This window comes from Fulmarus glacialis, unplaced genomic scaffold (assembly GCF_000690835.1).
Source record: "Fulmarus glacialis isolate BGI_N327 unplaced genomic scaffold, ASM69083v1 Scaffold42617, whole genome shotgun sequence".
Classification (NCBI taxonomy): Eukaryota; Metazoa; Chordata; class Aves; order Procellariiformes; family Procellariidae; genus Fulmarus; species Fulmarus glacialis.
The window spans coordinates 1-12,589 of record NW_009223312.1 but is presented as its reverse complement, the minus strand read 5'-3'; the positions used below and the strand labels follow the sequence as shown (position 1 = coordinate 12,589).

General features: G+C 37.1%; 1 protein-coding gene across 1 annotated transcript; it reads right to left on the bottom strand.

Moving 5' to 3' along the window:
• Positions 1-7,769: 7,769 nt before the first annotated feature.
• On the bottom strand, positions 7,770-12,387 carry LOC104070892 (cytochrome c-type heme lyase). Its single transcript, XM_009581758.1, has 6 exons — positions 12,236-12,387; positions 11,358-11,506; positions 10,591-10,739; positions 9,353-9,472; positions 8,436-8,522; positions 7,770-8,181 (listed from the first exon to the last, which is right to left on the bottom strand). Exons 1-6 carry the CDS (start codon positions 12,348-12,350, stop codon positions 7,983-7,985), a joined length of 819 nt encoding a protein of 272 aa, XP_009580053.1. The 5' UTR covers positions 12,351-12,387; the 3' UTR covers positions 7,770-7,982.
• Positions 12,388-12,589: the final 202 nt, after the last annotated feature.

Sequence of the window (12,589 nt, the reverse complement as noted above, 5' to 3'; positions counted from 1 at the left end):
GCTCTGCCTTCCGAGCTGTTCCTAGGTGTATAGCTTTCCATGACAGTCTCTGACCCACAGAAGGGAATAACCTGATCGTCCTCAGGGTGTACACAATCAACTGAAGCGCAGCCACACACACTCATACAGGAAGCTTTACTGGAATATAAATTTATGCTTCTTGTATTCAACTACTGCGGCTTCATAATCCTGTTAACAGCCGTGTGGCTGTCTTCTACAGCCGATGGTATCATTAACTCCCAGGTATAATCATCTCAAAAGAAGTATTCATTATCTTCCATTATTACAAAATCACTTTTAAAAGCAAGGGATGGCTGGTTTACCTTTTCAGGAAAGCATATCATGCTGTTTTTAATCCCCTAAACTCTGTTGAAATAACAAGACACATAGGAGTGCTGAGCTGGGACTGAGGGAAGTAACGGGAAGGGAAAGACGACGGGAGCTGTCAGAAGTACTGCCGGGCGGTAGTCCATGCAGCTGTCAGAAGGCTTCGGTGGAAATTAGCCTTAAAAGTGCCTCATTCTATTATTAAGAACTTTCTTGCCCCTGGTCTTTCCCCCTTCTCCTCACCCACTTTGCATATTCCATTTTACATGTTTAAATAAAAAAGTCGATGTAAATGTCTCTTAAATTGACACTATCACAAGACATTGAGGTCCCTATGAATAAGTTACTGCACTCTGACATTTGGAAGTCATCAAACGAGACAGTATAATGTCAGCTTGATATTTTTCACACTATGAAAATATCAGCTTCATGTCAAAGATCTAAATTCCATCTTAATGTAATAAATTTTCTTGTATTCACAGACTAGTGAAAATGCTAAATATTTAAATTTGAAATGAACTTCTACAGTTACAATCTGGCCTTCATATTCTATTATTATTAAATTGGAAGTCAAGATCTTATTTTCCCTCTTTTTTTTTATGATTTCTTCACACATTGCAGTATTTGATAGAATAACATTAGCCATATTCGTTTCTCTAAATGGATGCTTTCCCATCAACATGTGGCAGATAAAGTTCAAAAAAAATCAGGCTATATTAAACCAGTTCCAGCATCCTGTCATAAATCGATATGCCACTGATGATACCAGTATTTTCCACTTTGCCTGACAAGGCAAACAGAATGCAACCTTTCATACGTAGGTAAGATTAATCTTCCCAGTGCTATTTGCAAAAGTAGTATCCTTTGCTTTCCACTCACTGCAGTTATGGCCCCAGTCAATTAGGTGTTGCGTTGACAACCACTAGTGGTTCTATATAAAACTGTGCATTTAGACCCGTTTTCCCCTAACCTGAGCAGCGAATAAGAGAGGAGGAGAAGACAGACATTTGGAAAAAAATGTCAGTTTGGAACATCGATCTATATCTTTTCACTGTCATTTCCATGCCAGCCACCCTGCCGCCCCGGCTACCGCAACTATAAGCAGTCCTAAAAACATGTACTCTAGAAGGCATTAAGGGACCACTAGGAAGAGTCTAAAAATCACTGCAGTTGCCCATTTTGGGGTCACAAGACAAACACTAACGAGGAACCCATAACCACAGCTAAGTGTGATGGCTAACCTATGCAACACAAACCATATCCATCTTTCGGCACTGCTGTAGGACAGCTGCAGTTCCTGTATTTTCCGCCACAACAATGTTGACAGCTCTAATGCAGCCAGAATGGTATTCTTACCAGCTACAACTGTTCTTAACTGAGTTTAATAGCACTGATTTCTGAGATACCTAAGAAACAAGCCATTATTTCTGTAGTAACAACTGTAAGTGTTATCGCAATGGTAGAAGTTTTCCCAAAAATGGCTTGTACAAAAATGGCAGAGAAAGCAACATGAAAACGTGTAAAAAATCACTCCAAATAAGCTAAAAGGCAAAAGCTTAAAGAAAACAGAAGGAGAAGCAACCCCTGTAATTGTGAAAAATTGTGATAAAACATGGAGATTTTTTCCTCAGTGTTCTCAAGTACAGCTAGTAGAAAAGTTTTCATCTTTTTTTTGGCCCAAAGCACGTGTTTTTTAAAGTTAGAATAAAATAATTTAACAAAAAATTTACATTGCAAATTAAAGCTGCAAAAATTTTCATGGTTTGTTCTAAGGTTAAATTAAACATTTTCACGAGGTTTTGCTCTTTGGTTTTTGAAAATGAGCTAGTGAATTCTCACTGATATATAAAAAAAGCCTTCGCTAATTTGAGAAAAAACAAATCAGAGGAAAAATCTTTTCTATTACTTTTCCTTTTAAGTATTTCAGAAGCAAGTTTTTCAAGGATTTGTGGTCTAGCAGTGCTTTTTAAAGGCAGTTGCATTTATCCTCCATGCATCAAACTGCTCTAAGTCAATTCCCTAAGACACTTAATCTTTTGGCAGATGGAAACTCATTTTGAAAGTCTACTAATGATCAATTAAAGCATCAGCTATCTCTATAGACAGGAGGTTTATGGGGTCACAGTCTTCAGAAGCTGGAGGCAAGAGCAGCAGCATGTTAGAAAAATAGCTAAAACTTTCTGTAATTACCTCAAAATTGGCAAAACATTGGAAAACAAAAAAAATCATTACTTAGTCTTTAATGGGGTTTTTTTGCCATAATATGTTGAAAACAAATGTGATGGTTTCTATTTTATAAGAGAGGCTATGGTCCAAAGTGAATGTCAGCAAAGGAAACTATCTATTCTTTTAAATTTTTTTAATGAGGCCTAGTAATAATCCCAATACTTCCAATAAATTTACATTATCCTTTGAAAATTGGATTCATTCAGACTCCAGTTATAAAAATATGTACCCATGCGGCAAATACGCAGACATGTCTTGTGAGTAGCTGCCATTGGAGTCAGTGGTTCACCGGTAAATGATGCATCGTTTCACACATGCTCAAGGCCACACGTTTAGGTTTGGAGTCAAAACTAGTACTCTGCCCACAAGTTTCTATACAATTTGATGTACAAATAGTAAGACCAAACAGATGTAACTGTCACAATCATTAAGAGAATTTAAGATTCTTTCTCTGGGAGTTTCTTCTTGAAGGACATGCACATAAAAGTGATTAACCATCTAATGCAAACTAAAAAGGATGCTTTTTACAAAATGACGTATCTAGTATGACCATAGGTTCCTATTATTACTAACATTGCCAAGAGAATCAATACTTACTAGATTCACTGCATATAGATCTTTGCTTGCAATTCACCTTGTACAAGGTAAGATAGAACAACAAATAGAACACATTTTCTTTCAGTGAGAGTAAAAATGCATGAAGTTGCCTACTAAAAATTTGAAGAAAACTAGCAATGCTGTGTATTTTTAAAAAGAATCATAGAATCATAGAATCATAAAGTTTGGAAAAGCCCTCTAAGACCATCAAGTCCAACCGTTAACCCAACACCACCATGCCCACTAAACCATGTCTCTAAGCGCCTCATCTACACAAAGAACCTATGTAAAGATACTTGTGGGTAGGGAAGGGTGTGATACTGAAGACATAAGCACAGCTAGCATTTTGAGTAGTATACTCTATCCTCAAAATAAGTTCAGCTTCCACATCAAGTACATCTGGTTGTGGAACCTTACTACATGGATTTTTCTCCAGGTGTAAGCAAAGGGAGACAAAGGATTAAAGTGTCATTTAATTTAGTAAATGTTGGGGACAGACCTCTCTAAAAAGTAAAGGAGTGGTGTTTTTGAAAGGGGCATTTCTACCCTCTGTAAAAAACACATTAGTTAGAGTCCAAAAATTAGGCAGCGCTCCGTAGTTTACCAGTTCCCTTCATTTTTAGCTGCTGAGCTACAGCAGCCTTAGTATCTGTGCCTCCATCTTTTGAACTTTGGCACATCAGCTATTATTCCCCCACACTTTGACACAAGAGTTGAACGAACAAAATGGCAGTGCATAAAATGACAGACTATTTATGATGATTTTTAGAGCACCGAGAGATCCTTTGCCATTCTCATACCTTTTGGAGGCAGAACAATATTCGTCATCATATTTTAGACTTTAAATAATTATTTACAGAACACATTAAAGTCCTGATAGTAAATACATTATGTAAACATTAGACAGCATTGTTGTCCCATTTCACACTAAACAAGCATACCTCTTTCACATCATAATTCAAAAACGGTAATCCAGAACACTTTGCTTTGGCAGTAAAAAATAGCAATAATCAACAATGGACACAAATACCTTCTTACCAGCAACACAGTCTCTTTCTTCTACAGCAAAGTAGGGCAGAAGTTCTAGGGCTTAGCTGAAAAATTCTTAAAGAGATTGAAGCTAGGACCGTTGGCATAATATGAAAAGGAGGAGCAAAGTTGCTTCTAAGGGAGAGGGAAATAAATAGATAAATAAAGGTGACAGAAGAGCTACAGCTCCCCTTTTTAAACTACCTGCTAGTACAATGCAAGGGCAAAATGTCATAGGATGACTCAACATAGCCAGGAACTCCAGGCACTCCGGAAGGACAAGCATGTGAATTACTCCCTAATTACAGGGCACTCATGTTTGGCCAGATACTAACGGGACAGAGAGCAGAGAGCTGGGTCAACACTACTGAGTAGGGAGGGTGTTGTAGGCACAGCAACCACATGTTCAGTGCCCGTCTAGACTGGCAGCATGGTGCCAGGCACCCTAACTGCAGGGTAGTCACTGGCTGCCTGAAGCGATGCAACAGCAAGAGGCCAAACCAGGTATTTGAATGCAGAATGGTCTCCTGCTCCAGGTAATAAAGATCAGTACCACTCTTGACTACATACGTATGACCTAAGAACAGTTGGAGTGCTATCCCGGAGTCCTTTTACATCAATCAGTGCCAGAGATTGCAATTTCTGAGCACCACAATATCCCTGAAGGACACATCTTCAGCTGCCGATTCGGAGAGCTCTCTTGTTTTAACTGCAGGAGTCAAACAGAATAGGTCAAGCAGGGCTTTAACACGGTAAAGCAGAACATAGGTGAACTTCAGATACCTAAATACACAACTAATTGAAAGTGGCCCTGCTTTAGTGACAGCATCCACATTTTCCCTTTTGCACGTGCAGAAGGTTAACCTGGTTTGAGATGCTGGGTTCTGAACTTCTGTTTCAGCCTGACTGGGACTGGGAACCTGGTGCTGCTGCAGAATTCCCTGAAAGGCCCTGATCAGGATACTTCTTCACTTTTTGGAGCTTCATGAACTCTCCATACATTTCTATACTTACAAAGAAAGGATATAAATGTATTTATTTATGCATATATATACAGACACACACATTACCTTTAATCTAGCCTAAACAATAGTTTTACAGTTAAAACATCCTCCCTGTTTTTTAAGCTTACATTAGAATTCTTATCACTGTCACCCATCTTCTGAGAAATAGTGAACTGCCGACATCATGCATAAAGTAACCCAAACCTAAAAGAGAAAACTCCATGTTTACTTCCTAAGTCATACTGCACATAGAAATGAATTCTTTTCATTTACACTTCAAGGATTATTTAAAAAAAAAAATTCCTTGCATTCCTCTCTTCAGAAGTTAGCCAGACTCAGGATGAATATATTTTTTGTCATATGCTCTTATTCTCAAAGCTGCTGGTTTGGTTGGCAAACACCTGAATTTAGTCCTTGGCTTTTGGTTCTAAGTAAATGAGAAGTATATATTCAAGATGTGATTAGTTGTAACAGACTATAATCTCATCTGACACATGCAAGAGCTCATCTTAATAATTCGTACAGCTAAAAATATGATCACCAAATACCAAAGTTAAGAAAAGTATATTTATTTGATTCTCCTTTTTGTTTGATGACAGAGTAGTACATTTCATTAACAGTAGCAGAAAAAATAAACAATTTTGAATCTATGTGAGATGGAACATAACAGAAGACGGTAAACGCATGAAGTGGCATGTGACACCTTTCACCAGATTTAGCAGCAATTACCATTTCCATTACGCACTCAACATCACACTTCCAAAATCAACAAAGCGAACTCCTTCTTTTGAAGCTTCTGAAGCACTCCCTACACTGATGGACCTTTTCCATATTTAGTTGCGAGAAATACAGAATTCTGTGCGTATCAAGTTACCAAATGTATACATAAACCAACCAAACAAAAAAAAACACCGCATACAGCAGTAAGCCTCAGTCTTTACTGTTAGAGCAGAGAAGAGCAGCTCTTTCATGATCAGATATGCTTCATACAAGCTCACACACTTCTCATATATCTCATATATACATTGCCTACTCAGATGGAGATTTTTTTTTTTGCCCCAAACTATTTTTCATTTATATATATGAATCACTAAAAAGGCGACAAAGGATTGAGGAAAGTGGATAGGGGTAAGAGCATGGTTTTCTCTTAGGATTCTGGACTTCTGGGTAATATTTATTCCTACCATGCAGGACAGTTGCCTTGGAAGTGGGAGGCATTCATCTCCATTAGTAACTTGAAGTATGGAAGCTTCCCTGAATAATTTTTCCTAAATGGGAAGTTACTTGACTAGAGGCTTTCCCCTCAGGGGGTAAAAAAAAAAAAAAAACAGAAAAAAAAAAAGCTTCCAATGTTAGTTAAAAATAATCACTTTCAGAAAATGAATGTACAGTTGATTCCCAGTTAAGGTTGTGAAGTTTCATGAAGGATGCTTCTCCCATTTGACAAGCTACAATGTGATACTCTCTTACTCCTTCCATTCCCAAGTGTTTTGCATGGAGGACTCATTCTCAAAAGTAATATATTCTGAAAGGGAGGACTAATTTAAATTTAGGTGTAGTGGTACCTGAAATTCACCAAGCCATGCAAATTTAAAGCTATTACAGTGGAAGACTTTAAAAAAAAAAAAAAAAGTTAGTTTCCCTTATTAAGCACAAACATTAATCAAATCTTTAAGCCACACAGCATTAACATGCATCACACTTAGAAAACGCTCAAATCAACCTTATTTCTTGGCATTTTTTATAACCTTTTAGCCAAGTTATATACACATCTGTAATATGCCTCACTATAATCACTATGCAGAAATGTGTGTGACTGTGTAGTCATACACCCTTGTGCGATTCCGTATTGTATAAAAAAACACGTTATGGTACAGCTGATGAAGCCAAGATGCAAAATACAGAATGCACTGCATGACAATTTCTTTAAATAAGGCTTAATTCTGTCCTGAATGCATTACATGAGACACACATTAAAGACATGAAAATACTAAAAGAATATAGTTTTCTTACTTCAGAAAACAAACCTTTTAAATACTCAAATAAATAGCCATTAAATAGAAATTTTATCTCCTTTTAGAAATGTTGTTTTAAAAGTAACTGACACTCATTTCCTGCTTCTAACAGATGTTCTTCTATTCAAAGATAAATTGCAGATTAAGGCATGAGTATATTCTCCTTTTCAACTTAACATACCTTTAAAAATACTCATACTACACTATACTTCCTTTAACAGAATGAACTTCACTAAAGTTTTCTGAGGAAGCATGTATCGGAACAGGTGAAGTGCCCATGTGAAAACAAATACACGGTTTTATATAGTTCATAAAACATGCAGTTTGAAACAGTCCAGATCTTTTACCCTTTATTCATCATCTAAGTATCCAAATACTGTAACCATGTGAAATGGTTTATGAAATTTCCATTATTTAAGTAATACTCAAACCTCCAGTCAGAATCAGAAACCTAATGTATTTGGTGCAGCACTGGAGTCATGAAATGAAAAGAAGGCAAGCTTACACAGAATCTGTGACGAAGTAAGAAAAGATTTCCCGGCTCCTAAGAAAATTAAGATACATGTTTTTGCTACTATAACTTTATTATTTCATTCAAACCACCATAAAGCATTGGTGTACTTAACAATGGATTTCCCCATCCTCCCTTCCCACTCCCAAAGAACAGTGGTAATGATGAAAATAATGACAGTCGCAGTGAACTTCTATTTCAAGTCATAGTATTCATTTATCCTTAGCCCAGGAGGAAAGTGGTTTACTTTTTGACTACACACCACAGGAGTAGTTATGAAGTCCACCGCCACCAAGCTACCTTCATTCTGTCCCACACAGCGGAGAGAGAGTCAAACGCAGGGCGAACATCCAGGATAGTGAACTGGTAGTTCTTATCTACTGCTCCACCATCATAGTAATCAATAACGTATCGTACTTCTTTTCCACATCGGTCAACAATCCAATCATGTCTGTCAAAGGGAAGTTCATATCTGGAAAGACAGATAATAGACCATGTACATATTTCAATGGCTATTATGAATCTGGGAGAGGGAGTGGAAGTCCTATTTAAGATGATTTATTTATCCAGATACTGGCATAAGATCCCCACTAGTACTTCTATCTTCTGGTAATTATAACTTGCAATTCCAGTTCTGAAACACCTTAAAATTAATTCTACACCATGTTTGCAGACACGTCTCTACCCTCCCACATCACTGGAAGACCACCTTTCCTGCCCACGTACCCCATCCATGAACGTATTCTGGCTCTTGGTGAATACTCTTTTGCTTTGCCTCCAAACCGCATCAGTGATGGTCCACATGGACATTCCCTGAGGACACAATTAAAAAAGAAAATAGCTTTTACCTTTTAAAACAGTCTTATTACTGTTTAATTTACTGTTTAAACCACTATGGTAATTTGTTTTAGTAACCAAATAGGAGAAAGAGCAACAGTAAAAAATTAATTTCAAGTGATCTAAACCAGCTTTTTTTTTTTTTTTTTAAAAGGTTTGAAAAGCCCCCCAGTTTCTGACAGGACTTAACTGCTGGTATGATAAAGTACCTTTGATATGTTCCACACCATTGTTCTAACTTATCAACAGAGCAGTTCTCAGCAAATCTAATCCACAGATTTAATGGATTAAAGAACAGAAAACCATTAAAGAACAGAAAACCATAATCCAAACTACTGTGTAACAAAGATAATGGAATTTCAAAGAAAAATTTCTACATACAGAATGCTTAACTAGTCTGTCTCTTCTAGGAACAGGGACTATACTGACCTAAAAAGTAACAGTTTGTTTTACACCAGTCACTTTTAATCTAAGTCTCATATCTTTTTCGCAACACAAAGATTTCAATTAAGTAATTCCCAAATAGATACAATAAGAAGTTAATTTCTCCAAATCCACATTATACACACACACCACCAAAATGCTCATCTGTTTTATCCACATAGTAATTATTCAGTTCTAATTAACCTCTTCTGGATAATCTTCCTCCATATTAATGAAAATGCAGGCTTCTACAAGACCATAACTTTTGAGACGTATCAGCACCAGAATATTTCTGTGAAAACTAAAGAGACATTCTACTTTCAAAGAATTACAAAAGCAAGAGCTAAACCAAAAGATTTGCTTTTCACTTCATATGTACGTACACAGCGTGAAGAGCTTCCCACTTCAAAATCTCTTTCCAAGCTTGTTCATTATTTTGGTTGTGAATCTTAATAATGTTGGTCATGTCTTCACCTGTTATGTCATCATCTTTCCACCTCCACCTAAAAAATAAGGATTTGAAAACCGTTTACAAGCATTACAGCAGAACTACTTCACCTTCCTCTGCTTATCTGATGGGCTTTTGAATCAAGAGATTTAAGGTTTTATGCAAAGACACAAAGCAAGTATAGAAACTTCTGGCTCATCTGCTTAAGCATCTTGAGAACCACTTCATTTTCTGTGTAAAAGTGTAGTTATCAAAGTCATTATCATAGAGATCCACAAAGCTCAACTGTTACCAGAGTGTGCAAACATCAGCACATCCACGGTATTAATAAAAATACTTAGGAAAAACCCGACTTGCATTCCTAATGCACAGAAGTCCTGTATTCAATACATTTTGCATACACTTAGAAACGTCTTTCATCTCTCTGACCCTGCTCTATGACTACGCGGTGCTTCCCTTTCAACAGGCATAACATTGAACACATGTAAGTGTTTACAGGATCAAAACTTGTGTGTTCAATATAGACTGCTTATGACATACTGTCTTCAGAACAATATTGATACATAGAACAAAGAATTACTACCATTTTAATAGTAACCACCTTTAAAGTTGATATGTTTGAGAATGACAAACAAATAATAACAAAAGAATGAGGAAACAGCAGCACAGGTTTTTTAGGCCAAAGGAGACATTTATCATTTAGTTAGATCTTGCCTGCACTGAATTTTTGTGAAGACTGAAAACATCTATTTGTCAAACAATTTTCACATTTTCAGCAATTTTGCAAAGCCAAGTTAGATGTTCTCACAATCATAGAACTTTTACTATCAGTTTATAGGATTAACATGAAGCCAATTGAGTTTGAAAGCTGGCAGTCATGCTAAGTTTGGCTATGCCTATGCAGTGACTTTTAAGAAAATTTTCTGAGCTAGTGGCAGTTGCCTGACATTCCCTACCATCTTGCTGATCACTAGAGGAGACATGGCCTTTGAGACCAGCTCACCCTTTAAAATAAAGCTGTTTATAAAAATAGTAGTTTTTAAAAGAGCTAGTTAATTATTTACTGCTTAGAGTCCACAAACTCTTAAATAATATCAAGGGATAATAACTAATTATATTAATTTATGAATTTCAGGCTCACAGACTCCATCTGATAATCCACAGCGTATTTACCCTTTTCTCAGCATAGCATTCCAAAACATTTGCTCTGAAGGGTAGACCCATTTCTTGTCAGAATGTGCTCTAGGAATAGAAGATTCTTCTCTGACAGTTGACAATGGAAACGGTTGATCTGGGGATGGCTGCTGATTAGGAGGAGGCATCTAGAAAACAAGGAAAATCAGTAACAAACTAGAGTAAGAAAATTTTTTAATGTTACAGTGTTTGAGAAAAATCAAAGCATAATCAATCAGCTGCTACAAAGGATAAGAAGTTCAGCCTTTATTTAAGTCCACCATAATTATCTTTTTCTTTTGCAGTAGAACTCTTTGCACAGGTTTGTCATCTGAAGACTAAAGGAACCCTTTTGCCTAAACTTTAACTTTCAAAAGAGCAGTGCTTTTTGTAAATCAGAGGAAATCTTAGAGAAATCTGAATCAGAACTTATCCATACTGCTATTACACAGAACCTAAAACCTACTAATGTAGCATAAAAACCATGCATGGAACTAACAAATACAAATAGACAGCAAAAGATATTTACAAACTAGAAAACCACCTTTTATCAAAAAGATGTAAATTTGAAGAAGAGGATGTTAAGTAAGATGTAACTTGTTTCTATGCAAATATTTGCACACAAAATGAGAAAAAGCAGTGTTAAAAAATTAAAAATAACGTTATTTGCCAGTCTCCACCTTAGACAGTATCACTATTTACATTTTGGGGATAGTATTTCAGAAGAAACGAGACTGAAGAAAACATCTGAAATAAGCAAAAGTTACCATATTGCTAGGATCTATGTCATCTTTCACTTGAGATGCACCAGACTTCACTGGACATGCTACAAATTCATACGCTCTTTCTTGATGTGCAGGAACATCGTCTGTGTTCTCAGTTCTACGATCAGGAGTCTTCATGTGCATGGGACAACCTGAAATACAAGAAAAAGTAGTGTGTATTTTGCTACAAAATGAAAACTCTTAAGACGTGACAGGAAATGGAAGAGTTCATTGAATGCTCATGTAAATACAGACAGGTATTTTGCTTTTTCTTCTGAGCTTTCCAACAGTTTTAACTGTTCTCTTTCCTGCGTTTTAGGACCCAGCACCATGGTAAGATCTAAGCTTCTTAGCTTCTAGTCCTTGAATTCTCATTCCCCACCCCTTGCTGGCCCCTATACTGAACTGTTTGTACTTCAGATTTCCACAGCAATGTTAATCCAACATGTGTTGACTGTGTCCACGGAAGAGCTGACGTTCTCCTTCTCCAGACATTCATCTTATTCCACCCTTTTCCAGATGCATGTTCTCTAGTGACAACACTGTTCCCAGTTACCATCTTTGTAGGGCTCCCTGCACCTCCCTGACCCTTTGTGGGTGCACCACTCGACGGGAATAGATCTGCAGGACCCCTGTGAAACATGACAATCAGGAGTGACCCACGGGTTCTCCAGGAAGCACCTACTGTCTCTACAGACAAAACAGCTTGCATGCTGTTCTACTGAACAACTGACTTCTTTTCATGAAAAGTTACTAGAGAGTTATTTTTGCTAAAGGAAAAACTCAAGTTTTTATTTGTATAATCATTTTTTTTCCCAAATATTTTTCAATCTGTTTTCCACGCAAAAAGTTTATTTCACTTAAGTCTCAAGAATAATTACCGCTCATTTTTTCCTGATGCATAGGACATTCTGAAGGTGGAGACGCCATCTGATGTTGCTTAGATGCATTCGGCGACGGCCCTGCAGCAGCCGGCGAGGACGCGGACAAACCCATGGCTTCCGCTCACCGGATCTTTTTAGATCAAGTTTCTAAAGAAAAAAGCAAACATCCGTAACACAAAACTACACTGGTTATTTATTAAGGTGAATGCAAGTACAGGTATGTTGCTGCATCACAAGTTTAAAGATCAAATAAAAAGTCGGCTTAAGTATTAAGCATCCAGCCTAAATAAAAATCCACCCTGTCTACCAGGACTGACAGCGGATGAGCTCGCGTGGGACAAGAGGCGCGCG